The sequence below is a fragment of the Aotus nancymaae genome, unplaced genomic scaffold, assembly GCF_030222135.1.
Source record: "Aotus nancymaae isolate 86718 unplaced genomic scaffold, 86718_ANA_hifiasm-v0.15.2.pri h1tg000016l, whole genome shotgun sequence".
NCBI lineage: Eukaryota > Metazoa > Chordata > Mammalia > Primates > Aotidae > Aotus > Aotus nancymaae.
The window spans coordinates 23,056,433-23,075,118 of record NW_026988428.1 but is presented as its reverse complement, the minus strand read 5'-3'; the positions used below and the strand labels follow the sequence as shown (position 1 = coordinate 23,075,118).

Sequence of the window (18,686 nt, the reverse complement as noted above, 5' to 3'; positions counted from 1 at the left end):
CCTAGTTTAACTTGAAGGAAAAATCACTTTGGAGTTGAAAGTTTCAGTCTATTCATTTTCTTTTGGTGGTATCAGATTTTAATAAATCTCAGACCTTGTTTTTCTTCTGTCTCCTATTACATTCTAAAACATGTTGTGATTGTAAAACTCTTAGAGTATATTAACAGTTCGGGATATTTGGCTTAATCAGAGAATAGGCCCAAAGGGAGGCAATAGGATATTCTACTAATTGCCATTTTGAGTATTTCATGTTATGTACTATGCCCTTTTTAAGTGCTTTGAAGATATTGTTTTATTTTACCTTCTTACCACCAGCAATACTTATAACGTGGATGTTTTGTACATGTTCTATGGATAAGGAAACGGAGTCTTATTGGCCCCAACCAGGGCCTAACACTAAGGAAATGCCAGACCTGCATTAGAACTCAGCTATGTCTGACTGCAAAACATAGGCTCAGTAATATGTGGAAAAGCTTCCCGATTAACTTTGTCTATAAACTTTATGTGAATCTGGACTTTGACTTACTCTTTATGTGAATCTGGATTTTATGCACCTGACAGGACCCATGTAGGAGATCATTCTTGTATATAAGTGACTCTTCCTGATTTCATTCATGAAAAGCTTATATTTGAATGGTGACGCCACCTAAAAAGAGTACAAAATAGCTTTTGATTAGAGTCACAGCTTTGCTCTGATGTCCTGATACCTACCAGTCCATTCCTGGTACCCACCCTAACCCAGTTTCTAAAAATGTAGAATTATAGAGACCAATTATGATAAATTGAGATAGGTTGTTGTTCAGTTGCCACTGCATTCAGAGTACCTCGTTTGAATCTCTTCCATTTGCTATGTGTGGACCCCTTGGAGACATAACATATCCAAATTATTTTTTGTCATCTAGAATAAGGATAAAATTGTACCACCTTCATGAAGTTGTTAGGAATGAAGAAAATTATCCACAAATTTTGGTTTGCATAAAGCCTAGCATGATATGAGCACTCAATAAATTGATCATCCTCCTCTTTATCATCACTATTATTAATTAATATCGCATTTATTATCATTAATAACAATACCAATGTGTGGTTGTTGTTAGTTATAATTATCATTTTTGTATGTATTTAACATAGCCTAGGAGGCAATGCCCCATTCAGAGAACACGATGGCAAAGCAGGAGTGTCTAAGGTACACTCTTTTCCCCATCTCTCTCTTCTTTTTTCTCCATTCTTTCCACTCTATCCCCTCCTCTCTTTTCTTTCTCAGTCTTCTTAAGTGTGGACTCATGTGTGAATTCAGTTTTATATTCACTATTCAAATATATTTGGATGGCTAATTACATACATAAATATACACATAAAGACATATATACACAGGTCGGGCATGGTGGCTCAGACCTGTAATCCCAGCACTTTTGGTAGCCAAGGCAGGCGGATCACCTGAGATCAGGAGTTTGAGACCAACCTGACCAACATGGTGAAACCCCCTCTCTACTAAAAAAATTAGCCGAATGTGGTGGTGTGTGCCTGTAATCCCAGGTACTTGGGAGGCTGAGGCAGGATAATCGCTTGAAATGCAGGAGGCAAAAGTTGCAGTCAGCTGAGATTGCACCACTGCATCACTCCAGCCTGGGTGACAGAGTAAGACTGTGTCTCAAAAAACAAAGAAACAAACAACAGCAAAAAATATGTGTGTGTGTATGTGTGTGTGTGTGTGTTTGTACATATATGCAGTCTATATCATTATTCATGGTAGTTATGTTCTATGAAGTCATCACAAACACTGTGTTAGTGAATACTAAACTATTGCTTCCATAAGAAATATAGGTTTTGGTTCCTATGAGCTTTTAATCACAATATTTTTGTCAACTGATCAATAAATAACTTGCTATATGTGTGTCTCTCTTTAAAGATACCTTATTTAATATGTACTGTCGATTCATTCACATGGAACTCACAGCCAACAGCACTCTCACTCAGGCCTCAGTGAAGCTTGTCTAATGCATATTTTCTCGTGAGACACATTGAAGACTTCTTGCAATTAGGAACCTCAGATGGCACTTCAGCACCAAGTTTGGGGGGCATTTTAAACAGCACAATTCTCAGCATAAAAGCACACATACAAAAAATGTGAAAAATGTGACACTAAATAGACCATAGAAGAACCTTTGTTGCGGTATTAGAGCTTTTACAAGAAGGCAGAGTATCACTTCATTTAGCCTTAGCTGGAAACCTCTGAGACTCATTTTTTTCACTGTTCTGTTCATATCTGTGAATGGCGGTGAAAGTGCTATGAGTTTAGATTTTGCAGCTACATATAAATTTTAGCAAGTAGGCAAATTCACGAATATAGAATTTGTGAATAATGATGATTGACTATATATACTTACACTCATGTAGAATGTTTATCTTGAGAGTGACAGCATATCTTGGGAGCATTTGAATAAGAAATCAAGGGACATCTACAAAGCAATATGTTGGGAATTTCAAAAGGAAGGGGATAAAAATTGAGCTAAGAGTTCAGAATGAGGGGAAAGGACTAAATTCTCACATGAAATAGAAAGGAGAGAATAAGAAAAAAATGTTTTAGTTTTATTCCTGATTTAAAAGCTAGAGACAAAGGAAATATATATATATATGCACATACATATGTATAAATTAGAAATGTAGAAGGTATAAATTATTCAGTAAGCTGGCATAAAGTGTGATTTTCAGAATCAGAGGGACAGTGGATTAGATGATATTGATGACCTTTCTCTTAACTGAGAGTCATGGAATGTGAGTATTTAAAGATAATATTTGAGAGATAGGCACTATTTTGACAGACCTTAACATCGTTATGCTGAGAAGTTTAAGCCACACTATAAACTATGTAAAATCCTATCTCTTAGAGGTTACAAAATAGTCATAGAACATAGCATGAGGATGGTGATGGCTTTTGAAAGGCTGCTTTATGGGAAATATGCAAAATGAATTCAGGGGAGAAACCCTGGGGTTCGACTTCAGGAACTATTGCAAGAGCTCAGGCTCAGGCTCATCAAAGGAGAAATCTGGTAGTGGCATTTGTAGGGATAAAGTGGAGAAAATAATGGATGTGGGGAGCACTGCAAAGGAAAAGTTTATAGAGCCAGAGATGGACTACCCACGAGGGCATAAGGGAGACAAAGAATTTAGATAACTGCATTGTAAGCACAGGAGATGAAAAATTATACCATTAGAGAAAATCTGCAGAGCGAGAGAGTGGGGATTCTTAATGAGAAAGCAGAGAGAGGAGATGATGAATGTAGAGTTAGCGATGTAGAGTTGGAGATGGCAGGATATGAAGATTGTTTGGCCAGGATAGAGATCTGTTGTATCTCATCTCATCAATAAAAGAGAGTGGGAATTGTGGGAGGCATTAGGACTCCTGGGAAAATAATATGGAAAGAAGAGGGATCATAAGCTGAGTTATATATATGTGTATGTATATATGTATATGTCTATTAAAAATACTTATTGAGTTCATGCTATGTGTCAAGCAACATTCCAGACGCTGTGCATTCATTAGTGAATAATACAGACCCAGTACCTGTCCACATGTGATTCACATGATGGTGTTTTCATAGTTTTGTAGCTGTCCAGTTATTCAATAAATTAATTATAATATTCACACATACATATGCATATACCTCTGCAGAAATATTCTTAGATAAGTAGTTGTTTTAAATGTTTTTTAACAACTGAGTTCTGCACATAATAATATATGTTACAGGCATACTGTACTCAAGAGCATTTTGTATTTTCCAAGATGCTAGTGTTATAACCGAGCGAGTTATAGAGAAAGCGCCACATTCTGAGATGAATCAGGAGTCCTTTATTGCCGGCAACTGAGAGACAACTACTGCTCAAAATGCTCTCAGCCGTGAGGAAGGGGCTTGATTCCTTTTTATACCTTGCTCAAGATAGGGGAGGGGGAGTCTAGCTGAAGCGGAATTTTTACAGAAGCAGAACAAGCAGGTTAAGGGAAGTGGCTGCCGGCCAGGGTATTTCCATACAATCACCAAAAAGGGGGGTTGTCACAACAGCAGGAGGGCTTGCCGAGCGGGATGCTGTTACATCGGTTACAGGTACTGAGAACAGCATGACCCAAACCTCAAGGGTTCAAGGCTCTGAGTACAGCGTGACCCAGTAATGCACCTGAGGGGGCCGTGGCAGGGAGGGAGAAGCTAAAATGGAGCTTATCAGGCTCAGAGCTAAGATGCAATCAGGCTAGCACAAGTTAGGCTAGCACGCCAGCTATATTAGTTAACATTAATTTCTAAAACAGAAATCCCAAAATCTCAGTAATGTAACACAAAGAAGCCAATTTATTCTTCACATAAAACCCTCACTGGTGTTTCTGATCTTCACTTGGGGAATGCACTCCATGTAGTCTCTCAGAGAATAAAGATGGATGGTAATTCTGTTGTTACTCAATCAGATTTCCAGTGTTACTATGGACATTGATATTCAACAGACAAATGGCAAAAGAGAAGAGGAACTAGGGTGTGAGACTGTTTTGTACGGATCGGGCCTGGAATTCATGCATTCCTACATTCCTCTGTCTAAAACAGCTGCATGACCCCAATATGACTGTAAAAGTGCCTAGGTTATATGGTTCAACTGTGTGCCCGGGAGAAGAGGGAAATTGGTTTGATGACATCTGGCTAGTATCTGCTGCACTCACTAATTTAAAAAAAAATACTGTTGTATCCTTTGTCCTTATTTGTTTCTGCTTCATTTCAAACCTGATTGAGATTTCTTGTTTCCTCTATTTTTGTTCCCTAACATCTTTCAAAGAAGTCTTGGACAGTCTCACAAATGAGTCCCCTTAACTATGCATTGATGGTCCGTATGTCTTATGTTGACCAAGTAAAAATACCAAAATCCTACATGAAAACTTCCCCTAGTGTTGTTTACCTGTTTACTCACATATATTTGCTTTTTCTAATGGTAGAGTACAGGACACTGAAATTTGTCATGACTCAGTTCTCTTACCTGTGTGGAAGATGGTAATACTGGTCAGCAGGTGATGGGGCTGGGTCTTAACTCAAGGATGATTGTGTGAGGATACCCAGGATGTGCTGGACTTACTATTTGGTCATCAGCCTATGCAGTGTGCCCTTGTCAGCTTAGGTAGGAGGCAGCCCCAATATCCCCAATATCTCAACTTAGAATTAAAACATGAGAAGACAAGAGGGCTGGAGATATCCCAGGAAAAGTTTAATTCGATGGTGTTTTCTTTAATTAAGAAAAGGGGGCTTAGAAATATTTATGCTGACCAGGTGTGGCAGCTCATGCCTCTAATCCCAGCACTTTGGGAAGCTTAAGCAGGTGGATCACCTGAGGTCAGGAATTCGAGACCAGCATGGCCAACGTGGCAAAATCCCATCTCTAATAAAAATACAAAAAAGTGGTGGTGCACACCAGTAATTCCAGCTGCTTGGGAAGCTGAGGCAGGAGAATCGCTTGAACCTGAGAAGCAAAGGTCGCAATGAGCTGAGATCTTGCTACTGCACTCCAGCGTGGGTAACAGAGTGAGACTCCATCTCAATAAAAAAAGAAGTGTTTATGTTACAACTCATGAAAAAGTTGAATCGTAGAGTTAACTTTCTTTTCAAAGTGTTTAATAATATGTTTTACAGATTAAAGGAACAGAAGGCTCAATAATGTAGTAATGAATTTAGGATTTTCTCAAATAACCACAAAGAATGTCATGCAGTCATTTAAATGGGAATAAAGTTTCATTTTTTCCATGTACTCTAGGTATAACTCAGAAAGTTAGTTAATCAGCATTCTGAGAATTCAAAATTTCCTGAAGCATGCAAAGGCTTATCTCTTTCTCCTCCTTTTTAAAATTACTTTAAACCCTGGGGGATATGAATCTGTCAGTAATTAGGAATTAGTCAGAAAAATGCCTCTTATTCATTATGAACCTCTATGAAAAGTCTCTATGAAGTAAAAAAAAACATTCTGGAAAACTGGGATAAAAGTTCCATATTTTAATTGGGTGGAAATTGAAGTTTTCTTCAGGTGTCACAGTAATAAATAGGCCAAGAATATAACCTAAATTTATACTTTAAGTCACATGACCAAACACAAACTAATAATTCTGTTGAGTAAAAATTAAAAATAAGGCAAAGGAGTGAGGGTAGATATACTGTAATCCTGCTTCTGCCTTGATTCTCCCTCAATTCTCCTTTAGTAAACTTTGTGATGACTGAAGTATGCCTAACAGTGTGTGAAAGATCAGGGTTACTTGAGCTGTGTTAAAAAGATCCATCTTTAGCACCAGACATTCCTAATCTTAATGCTGCCTTTAATTTTGTATTCAAGATATGAGGCATTTTAGTGACTATAGAAATGCTAATGCATAAAATAGCTAGTATTTTTAAAGATAGTATTTATATAGCTCTTACAATGTGCTAGACAATGCTCTATGCATGTTATATGTATATTAACTCATTGATAGCTCACCATCACTGCAAGAAGTGAGCATATCATTACTGTCTCCATTTTACAGATGAAGCACTTTAAGCATACCTTGTTTAAGTGACTTATCTGAGCCCGCATAGCTTGTAAGTAGCAGCACTGTAGCTGAACCTAAGCAGTCTGACTCCAGTCTACACTCAACCACTCAACCATCCTTACACGCTGACCTTAGGAAACTATCTACATGTCTACATGCAGATAACGGCTTCTCCAAGGTGCCTGATTTTTTTCCAAACAATCATTTAAAAAGGTTCACAGCAATCATTCCTTATCAGCATGCTTTTTTTTTTTTTTTTTAGCTTGCACATTTAATCTAAGGGGCATTATCTGTGCCGCACTAAAGGAAGATACTGAACTGGAGTTCCTTTAAGGGAGTGGTGAGGATCACTTTAGATTCTCTGTGTGTGCATGTAATTACAAAGTAGCTAATTGTGACAGACAGCAGCTGATATGAGATGTTAAATATAAAAATGAAGATGGCTGTATTAGTGTGTCCTCACCTTGCTAATAAAGACATACTTGAGGCTGGGTAATTTATAAAGGAAAGAGCTTTAATTGACTTACAGTTCCACATGGCTAGGGAAGCCTCACAATCACAGTGGAAGAGCAAGGGACGTCTTACATGGCACGTGCCAGGCAAGAGAGCTTGTGCAAGGGAACTCCCGTTTATAAAACCATCGGATTTTGTGAGGTTTATTCACCATCATGAGAACAGTATGGGGAAAACTGTCCCCATTATTCAGTTATCTCTACCTGGTTCCGCCCTTGACACATGGGGATTATTACAATTCAGGGTGAGATTTGGGTGGGGATACAGCTAATTACAACAGTGTTGTGACAGCAGCTGATATGAGATATTAAATATAAAACTGTAGAACTCTAGGAAGATGGAAGATATAGTGGAAGCATAGGTTTTGATCCATTACTCCTATGAACTCTTTAAAACAGTATTTTAAAAATGAAATTTTCTTTCTCTTAATTTGCTAAGAGTTATATTATCTGCAAGTCTATTCATAATATTGATAACAAAAGAGAAAAACGGGTTCTATGATAGACTAGTTACTTGTTGCAGTCAAGAATATTGATTTCCTAATAAACTTGAAAAAAATGTTCTAATTCTTCCTGGTGAGTAGAATGTTTATGCAGAAAAAAATGATAATAGAACATATTTTAGTAATCATTGAAAGTTGTGAACACCGTTTGTTTATTAAGTTAAATTGTACAGTTGAGTTTAATTTTCTGTGGATTAATTAGGCATTTCTTTTCAGGTACATGACAGATGGAGGACTTAACCTATACACTAGAAGTCTGAACCGAATACCAGACACAGCAACTTCCCGAGATGTCATCCAGAGAGGAGTTCATGATGTGACAGTGGATGCAGACAGGTAATGCCATCAGCACATATGATGGGGAGGAGGGCATGAAGCAATTTCATAATTAAGACCATAAGAGAAAACTGTTAAACAGTATAAACCAAAGGATACCTTACTTTGAGAAATAATTATTTAGGGATATTTTAAAAACTAGGATGATTTTCTTTACAAGACCCTTTTAGCTCTGTAATTCTGAAAATAAGTGTGTGGCTGGGAGGTTTTTTTTTTTTAATTTCGGGTTACATAGTTGAAAATGTTAATATCTGTAAAAGCAAAATTATACACATGTAAACATTTTTCTTATTAGAAAGAAACTCTGGTTAATAAATTTCATTCAATTCAGATATCCTCAGATTTACCTGGGTGCTAATTATATAAAGATTAAAACATATTTCAAATCATCTAGTATAATAAGCTTGATGCTTTTTTTTTTTGAAGGTGTTGTAAACATAGAAGAACTCTTACTTTAGGCTTATTTTTGCTTCTTTGTTGCCTCAAGTTTTTTAAAGATTTGTGTGTTTGTGTTTATGTGTATGTGTTATGAACTAATTATTTTGCAAAAAAATGCTCTGCTGATTTTGTTAGAATCATCACTGTTTAAGAACATTGCTTTGGTAAGATAATGTTGTAATATATGTTTCGGACTTGATTTTGCTCTCTCTTCACTCAGAATTTTGACTTTGTTGAGCAGGAAAGGATTGCATATTTCCAGAATTATTATATCTAAATACCTAGAGTAGTTATTTAATTCAGCATTCATGAGAAAGACAAAAGGTTAAGATGCAATATACTCACATTCTGAAATAGGAACTGTGTACAATTCATTGTGTATTTTTGTACAGCCAACCCCAAAAGCTTGACACCCAGTAAATTCTAATATTAGTCTTCAGTTTCTCCTTACCCACAGGTTGTTTATATCCTAATGCATAATGGTTAGAACAATCTCAGCTCCCACCCTGTATGTATCCTACTCTCCTAGCCTATATACTCATGAGTGTGTATGTGAAGAATCTCCCCCCTGTAATGTAAGTCCATGAGTGCAGAATTTTTGTCATATTCTTTACGTGTTGAGTTTTAACAAATGTTTGTGGAGTGAATGAACAAATTAATGAATATAGGCTTGAACAAATTAATGAATAATTTTATGAACAATTAATGAACAAATTAATGAATAATTAGGCTGTATAGTCACACAGGCTGGCAATCACATCTAATTAGCTAGAGAAGCAAATGAGGCCCAGAGAGAACCAAGGTACTACAAGGATATTATGAAAGAGAAAAATGAGTTATGTGAAAAATAGGAAACAGTGATAAGAGGGAAAGGATCCCAAAATGTGGGCCACATTTTGAAACTAATGACCTATTATTCTATTATCGTTAGCTGAAGGTGGAAAACGTTATGGGAGGGAAGATCTGCTAGTGTTTGGTAAAGGAGGTTGTGATGGCAGAAACAAAAAATGAACACAAGGTGACTTCCGTTTGCAGATAGTGCAATAATCAACTCTCCTTCCTCCATCAGGGGCCCCAGATTGGGCTCTGGCTGAGGAACTCAGAACAAAATAAAGACCTAGATATGTATCTAATAAATTCGGACCTGTGAAAACAGTGCCTCTTAAAGTATGGTACCTGAACCAGCAGCAGCAGCAGGAGCAGCAGCAGCAGCCATAGAAACTTTATAGAGAGACGGATTCTCAGCTCCATCCAAGTCTTACTGAATGAGAATATATGAAGGTAAAGCCTGGCAATCTGAGTTTTAACCAGCCCTCCAGTTGATTCTTACGTACATTAAAGTTAAAACATCACTATATTAAATTGAACAAATAGATGCCAGGCCTACAAACACATGAACAGCTAGCATAAATATTTAAACATTAAAAATGACATTTCAAAGTTCTTATTTACTTTATTACCTGTGTTCTCTCAAGAGAATGAGAATATTGAAATGTTAGAATACACTGATGGCACTAATTTTTAAATTACATCAAATAGTGACTTGTTATACCTGAAATAAATTGGTTCAGTTTGGTAGATGCAGTTTTTGAGGATTATATAAATGGTTTTTTAAAGAATTATATAATTTTAGAAATATGAAAACCACTTGAGCTTCTTGTATAAATTAAACTGCAATAAGGTCATAGTATAAATCCTCCTATTAGCAGAGAAAGAAGGTTTTTTTTTTTTTTTAATTACAGATAAGTCTGAATGTCTTTTAAAAATCTTATATTCAGGAAGTGACTTGGGATATACGTCGTTTTAAAATGCATGGTCTTAAATGTTGCAGTTATGTGACTCTTTCAGTTAATTTAAAATACCTCCTTCTATGGAATGTTATTTCACAAAATTTTCTAAAATTTATTACCATTTTAAGTAGAATAGCAAGAACAGATATAAGATATTACCATTTTGTTTATGTTTACTCAAGAAAAAGAAAATTACTTTTTCTTTTTTTTGAGATCATATAAAAATATGTTTTCTATCTATTTGCCTTAACCTTTTAATCCCAGCACTTTAAATTTGACTTAGTAGGAATGCGAAGACAATTGCAGAAAATGTCAATTGGGGAAATTTTATTGTGCTAAAAACTATATCCATACAACAGAGCAAATCACACTTTAAAGGCCAAAAATTCTTTCATAGCATTTCTTTCTGATCATTTTCAAAACATATCTTCTCTCTGCTCCTGCAGCATGTTGATTTTTCTGTTATGCAGTCACATAATTACATGTTTACATGTCTATTTCACTCATAGAACATGAAACACTTAAATGTAGAATAATATCTACTTCATCTTTTTATCACCAGTAGCTAGGATACTGTAGGAACTCAATAACAATGTTAGATAAATTGTAGAAATAACCATATCATAACATATAGAAATGTGAGTTTAAAAAGAAAACAATTATACGTATCAAAAAAAATTTTACACCATTTTTTGAAAGACATTTCAGATGTCATATAGTTTGGACTTTTCTAGTGTTTCTTATACCATGAGACAATAGTAGATACTCTAAGTCAAAAATCAGCTTTCCGGGGTATACATTTGATAAAAACTGAATAGCATATCTGTTCTTAGAGAGTCATGATGGATATTAACGTATGAAAGGTACAGAGAAGTCCTGAGGTTCAAAGTAAAATCTGCTTAATTTTATTTAATTCAGTGCTCCATGAGTGTTTTTGTCACTGATTCCTTCACTTTTTTCTCCTTTGATAACAATTAACTTATTTCCATAGCATTTTAAGAAATGCTGATTTAGTTGAATGCCTTCACTTGGCCAATATAATAACAGAAACTCAGAAAAATTCATTTACCCAGAATCATGTAGCTAATAGTACAAGGATTCAGGTCTTTTACTTCCTCTTCTGTGGTTCCCAGTTATTTTGTCAAAGGTATTTTAAATAATATGAAACAGTGATTGATTCATTATATTAAATGGTTAAATGATAAGGCTTGCAGTAGTTCACTAATAAGAAAGCTTAAAAGCCATTTTTCTAAAAGCTGTGTAAGTGCAAAAGCAAAGAGGCCTAGCACAATGGCAACCAGCCAGCCAGCTAGGACAGCAATGGACTTGAATTGTTTGTATTGCTACAGTGAAGGCTATAGCTTTCCCCTTTGATCAACTTCTGGTTAAAATGTGATGGACAATAAAGAACAACTGAATTGCTCTTACCAGCACATTAAAAATGCCCCAAAAGAAAAAGGAGGATTTTCAGCAGCCATCTGTAGTGTATTTTTAAATATTTTATTGCTTAAAGATATTGCAGTTCATTTACTTTCCTTATCAATCCAACATCAACCCCATTTCTTTATTTACTTGACTAAAAAAAGATTACAGAATGGGTATAATCCTTGTAGACTTGTTGGAGACTCTCCAGCAACTTCACAGATACATTTATAGCAGACAGTTAAATATGTGGGTTTTATACATTGTGTGGACTATGTTCAAATGGTACATTTTGGGGGACTGGAGGATGATGTGGTTTTGACCTTTATTAACTCCTATTATTGTTCTTACTGTAGCTTCTCTGCTAACAATCACAAATATTTGATAAAGAAATATATGATTACTTCCTAAGTGCCCATCATCGTAATATCACCTTAGGTAAAAATAAAACAAAACAATATAGGTGAAAGTTCCTGAGTTTATAATAATATAAACAAAGGCGACTCATAATAGATCTCTATACAAAGTGCATTAGAAGCACCAAAGAGAAACAGTTACTCCTACCTGAGAGTATAAACGAAAGACTTCAAAAAGTGGTAGCACTTAAGCAGGGGCTTAAAGAAAGCATATAACTTTTTGACATCCAGCCTGGGAGAAATCAGAAGGAATGTGGGGAGTGAGAGCATAAAGGCATAGCAGAGTTTGGTGTGAGGAACCTGTAATGGGATTCTCAAGTGCACTGGGAATGTGGACAAGGAGACAAGGGACAAAGGACCTGGGGACCATACTAGGATGTTTGGACTATAGGTGACAAGGAGCTATTTTACTAAGTTCAGTTAGTTTTATTTCATTTCATAGCAAGAGCGCATGGTATAAAGATTGTATTTTAAAAGGAACTCTCTCAGAGCAATGTAAGAATATCGAAGAGGGATGAGATAAAGACAGTAGAGTGCTTAGAAAGTGACTAAAATTAACTAGACGAGACCTAACTAAAAAATGGTAGTGGGGAAGGGGGCTGGGGACACCATCTATTTCTAGAGGAACTTGGGTGTGTATGATACTCCTTGGCTGTCATAACTAAATACCACAGACTGGGTGGCCTAAATAATAGACATTTAGTTTTTCACAGTTCTGGAGGCTAGAAGTTCATGATCAAGTTGTCAGCAAATGTGTTTTTGATGAGAACTTTTCCTGGCTTGCAGAGAGTGGTTTTCATACTGAATCCTCACATTCCCTTTCCTCTGTGCTCCTGGAGAAATCTATCTATCTATCTATCTATCTATCTATCTATCTATCTATCTATCTATCTAATCTATCTATCTATAGAGAGGTTTCTGGTGTCTCTTTCTCTTATAAGGGCACCAGTGCTATTAGATTAAGATTCCACCCTATGAATTAGTTTAACCTGAATTACCTCTGTAAAAATCCTCTTTCAAAATACAGTCCCATTGTGGGTTAACCCTTCATATAAATTTGGGGGTGGAGACACAATTTAATTCATAACCCTGTGCAACTCCCAGGTGATTATATCCTTGGGAATATAAGGACAGACACTATATATGTGCTGGATTAAAGTATGAGTATGTATAATCTAGAGGTTGTACACAATTGTATACAAAATTAGCTTGTATACAAGCTCTAGATTATATATATGCATATTTATATTGTAAATCGCTGCCTTTAGAAATGAATAAATGGGGAAAAGAGAGCCAAGGATTGCCAAACCATTTGGTTTTTTTTTCAAGTGAAGCCAAGAGTCTGGACTCTTATGGGAAGTTTCCCAATTTTTAAATATTAGAACTCTCCTAACAGATACATAAGATCAATAAATACAGTTAAAGACAAAAAACTTTTAGTGGCAGAAAATCTAGAAATTCACGGACATATTTATATAAAGCAGGAGACAGTGAAGCTTGCACTCACAGTCCAGTAACTGTCCTAGTTCCTTGAAGTTTCTCACAGAGATAGAGCTGCTGATGATACCACCCGTGCAGAGTGAAAATGCCGCCAGTCATGAGAAGCCTGCCCAGCAGGTGAGTTAACTGTAGCAAAACTATCCAAGCTCTTTTTGGAGATTTTAATGCAAGACAGTAAGAATCTAAGGTCAGCTTCCCAGCCATAGCATCACTCAGTGGAGCTGGCCTCCTGCCTGCCTGAGGCCTATTATGGCAGTAATGAATTAAATTTAGTTTAAACCACTCTGTGACTTTGCTCTGTGCAAACTAGGAACATATTTGTATCTCAGATGTAGAGTAAGAAAACAAGCCCTGAGAATGAATTCTTAGCATTGAAAAAGTGAATAAAGGAAGAACAACCATTAAAGAGACAGAAGTCAGCTTTAACACAAAGATCAAGGGACAACTAGGGCTAACTGATATTTTTTGAAAGAGAGAGAAGAGGACATAGGCAATAATGTCCAATTCCTTGGGTAAGTGGTTTTTGACAACTGGTTTCTTATGAGTGACTTTATCAAAGTTAGTTTCAATGAAATACTGAAGGAGCGTGCTAGGTTATAAGAAGATGAAGAAGTTAGGAGGTTGAAACAATGAAAGGAGACCTTGAGGAAAGTTGCAGTGAAGATAAAAAGGGAGATCAGATAGAAGTCAACACAAAGGACAGCATGAAGATTATTGCCGATTTGCTCTGTTTTTTGGGGATAGGGGAGAAAGGAATTTGATCTGGTACAGAGAGTGAATTCCTAGACAAAATAAGATGATAAGTCTTAAGGAAGGTAGAAGAATCTGGAAAAAATTATAGGTCTGCTATAGACTTAACATTTATCTCTTTTCCAAAATTCGTATGTTAAAACCTAGTCCCCCTTGTGATGATATTTGGCGGTAAGGTCTTTGGAAAGTGATTAGGTTACAAGAGTGGAGCTCTCAAGAATGCTGTTAGTGCCCTTAGAAAAGAAGCCACCATCAAGGACTCCTTAGACTCTTCTGCATTTGAGGTTACAGCAAAAAGTCAGCTGTCTATAAGCCAGTAATTAGGCCCCCTTCAGACACAAATCTGCTGGCACCTTGATAAAGGCTTCTGAAAACATTACCTTGAAGTCCCTGAGCATGTTTAATGAAGGGAAGGGAATCAAAGAGGTTTGATTAGAGGGTTTTTGCCACAAAAATTAATGAATTAATAATAAATTTCACATTTAAGAGGTAGAGATTTACTGGGTGGTTGAACAAATTGCAAGCTATAACCTGGGTTACTGAAGTAGAATGATCTAGAAGTCAAAATTAGATTACATAGATGATTCATACAGGTAGCTATTCAGTCAATATGATGGCAAAATGTGCTTCAAAGGAGAGAAAGGGAAAGCTCCAGATAATATATTATATTGAATGTTAACAAAATTCCACAACTTGTAGTAACAAAGATGCCTTTACCAGCTATATTTTGGGTTGTCTGTCACGTTGTTATCTAAACTATATTCCTAAATATAGAGATTACTAATTTTAATTATAAACTAATCAATATAACAATATTTTTTACTGATTTTTATGTCTAATCATGCTCAAAGTATAAAAGCATAATATATCATAGAAATTATATTTCTATTGTACTACTACCTGATGGATTGGCTTTGTTCGTATAACTATAATCCAGAGGCTGAAATCACAACCAATGACAGAATTTCCAAAAGATATTAACTATTGTCATGATTTTATATGACTCTGAGGTTGCCATTGTAACTCATCATATATTGAAGGAAGCCTAAGTTCAAATCTAAATACATAGTTAACACTAAATATCTAAATTTGCAATTGTTAGCAATGTGCAAAAAATTACATTGCATGTCAAAAGGCATCATACCAGTTCTCATAAAATCATGGTGGCATCAGTTATAAGTGTGGGAGACCTTTACTATTTCTAAGCCTTTTCCAACTAGGAAAAGTAAAGCCAACAGAGATTTTTCCTAAGCCACAAAACAAATATCTCAGGGATCAGAGTTATGATGCTTGTCACTAGTTTGTGTAAACTAATAACTCATTTTATCCATGTTGATTTGTTCCAGAATAATCACAGAATCAGTATATTCCCATGTCTTAACTATTTCCTTCATTAGCTTACTGGCTTTCCATAGTAATTAAAAGCAAACACAATAAAGATTAACAGGCTGAGATGGAAAGAGACAAAGTAAATATAATTACTTCATTTTATAATCAGATGGCCTGTCTTTTCTGCACACATTTCTTTACTCTAAGTAGAGAGAAACCAATGCAAAACATTAGGGAAGTGGAATAAGTGTTATTGATGCCCTCTCAAATTATCTTTGCCATTCTGATCATGATTGCGAGGATATGAACTGGTTCTGGACTTCTCTCCAAATCTTAAAATTAACTGTGCCCATTGTGAATAACCTCAGAGGCTTCCAGTATTTTTTTATAATGCCCCTTAGAGAATTAATTAATACCATACCCACATGTTGAGAACCTACTCTCTGCCAATCACTGTGCTCAATCCTGGGCTTTTTACTCAAGGGTCTTATATTAGAAGGGCATTAGAGTAGGGATTGTTAAACCCCAATTGCCGTTGAAATTCCAAAGATGCATCAACAATACAGCAAGTTGTAGATTATAGCTGTAAATGCTATTTTTTAATAAGACTCACCTTGACATTAAAGTTGATCAAGTTTTAACTTTACCTTTATGGAATTATTCTCCCAATACAAGAGATGGTTCCCAGGACTCTTATTTATGTATTATTTTAATCTTATCTGCGTATAATAGAATTTACTAATGAATCTTGTGAGGATGCTAAAAATACGGAGAAAAAAGATGAGGAATAGGAGAAGGAAAAGAAGAAGAAGGAGGAGGAAGAGTAGTCAAGTTTATTGTAATAAAAATAGCTATAATAGATATCAGTATTGAGGGCCTAGTATGTATATCTAAAATACCACATTACTTAAATATGTTATTTTACTTTATCTTTAGGTTTAATTACTACCATTGAGGCAAATAAAACTTAGATCAAGTAACTTGCCCATAGGCACTTTGTTAATAAATAATAATTACAGAATTTAAATTCAGATCCTATGTTTTAAGTGTTATTCATAAAATTATTAATTTAGATAAAGGTTTTTACCACACCTGGATGAAATTTTTTGACTTAGTAAATTATTTACCATTTTCAATTTTGACCTAAACATATCTACACTATAAACAGTTTTTTTTAAAATATAGCTTCAAAAAAGTTGATACATTAATTCAATGTCTAATGGTATCTATTTCTATGGCAGATAGTCAATAGATCTGAAAACACAGATGACAGAACAATCATTTCACATGAATGAGAGTTTCTAAAAAGCTAGCTCAGTTGCTAATATCAATAAAGCAATTTAGCAGTGTTTCGTTCTTTTTTATATATATATATAAAACATAATTATATATACATATATAATTGCATGTTATATATAATACATATAATTATATGTAATACATATATTTTACACATAATATGTGTAATATATATAAATCTGTCATTATCTTGAGTTCTAATTCTTATTGAAATATCTGTTTCTAATGGGCTTAAGGAAATAGTAGAAAAACGGAAAGGGTAAAAATATATTTGGCTTATAAAATGAAAAATACTAAAATAGCATTTATATAAGAGAAAAGGGATTTGGTCGTTTTATATTACATGATTAACTTTTCATAATGAGAGATGTTCTAGCTAATTAAATTGTTAATTTTGATTTAAGAAATTACATCTGTACATGAAACACTTGGTTATTTCCCCTTCGAGAACTAGTCATGAATTTTTTTTTAAATAGGGTGACTAATGGGTTCAGACTTTCAACTTGGGATCATTAAATTGAGGGCTTTTGGCTGGCAGCTGATAAATACTTCTACATCTTCTCCACTCTGGCTGCATAGAGTGGGCGGCATGGACTTATTTATTAGAGTCATATGAGTTCCATTTATATTTTTTTCTTGCTTGACTCAATTTGCATTTGAAATAAAATTATTTCCAATAAGCTTGATTTTTTTAAAGTCTTACCAGAGCTTCCATATGTTTTTGTAGGATAAGTTGTAAATGAAAGTGTTTTCATTATAAATGAGGGCTTATTTTCCAAACTAGTTTTTTATTATAAAACTTTTCTGTGATTATTGATAAAAATTCACAGAATATATAAAAGTATAAAGAAGAAGAATCTAAAAAGAATCTATAATCTAAAAAGAATCTATAATCTTCTCATCCCCAAGACAACCAAGAATATTGCATTAAGATATTTCCTCCTAGGCTTCCTTACCCTTTCTATTTGTGTGGTTTGGGTTACATCCTACATATAGTATATTATCCTGCTTTCTTCACTGTATTTACATAATAAATAATACTGCATAGTGTTAAATATTATTATTTTTGAATATGACTTTTAATGATTGTGTGTCCTTCTATTAATGGAATAAATTATGTATCTAAAGAGCTAGTACAATTAACCATTAAATTTAAGACATTCATCACATTTCTGATTTATCTGCAAAACGATTAGAATCTTATCTGACCTGGTTGTATGACTGTATTCGTGTATTTATTTTCTAAAAAGATCAAATTTTGAACTTACTAGAAGATGCCTCACGTATCTGTGTGTGCATGTTTGTGTGGGTATGTGTGTATGTATACATATACATACACATATTTGGTATTTAATTTTTCTATATAATTCTCATTTGGTGAGATAAAGATTTATAATTTAATTTAATTTTAGATTTTAATTTCAAGTATGTATTTGTAAACTATCAGGAATTATAGTTTGTTGTAATTTTAAAATATTTTTTTCCAGTTAGGCTTTCCTGCTGCCAAGATAGCTGATAAAATCTTTTTACTGAAACTATGCCTCTTCATGAAGCTTAATTAAATATCCAGAGTTCCTTATTTTTTTACAGAACAAAACCCTATCATTTGTTTCTCTATGAGTATATTTTACTCTGACCTCAGACAACTTGGACTAGTCACATCTACCTGACTGCTCAAATATTTGCTAGGTAAAAATAAACATATTTATAATAATAGTTTCCTTATTGAATGTCTGGATGGGGCCACACATATTACTAAATATTTCACATGTGTGAATTAATTTAATTCCCATAACGTCCTTCTGAGTTTGGTACTATAATCATTGCCTTTTTGCAAATGAGGCATG

The 18,686-nt window shown here is 34.8% G+C and overlaps 1 protein-coding gene across 11 annotated transcripts in view; it reads left to right on the top strand.

The window, feature by feature from the left end:
- The window catches only part of NAV3 (neuron navigator 3), an 853,828-nt gene that overhangs the window by 696,706 nt on the left and 138,436 nt on the right, over positions 1-18,686 (top strand). For all 11 annotated transcript variants that reach the window (XM_064376945.1, XM_064376946.1, XM_064376947.1 and 8 more), the window contains one exon: positions 7,776-7,895. In XM_064376945.1, coding sequence (XP_064233015.1) covers positions 7,776-7,895 — 120 coding nt within the window. The remainder of the gene's footprint in view (positions 1-7,775; positions 7,896-18,686) is intronic.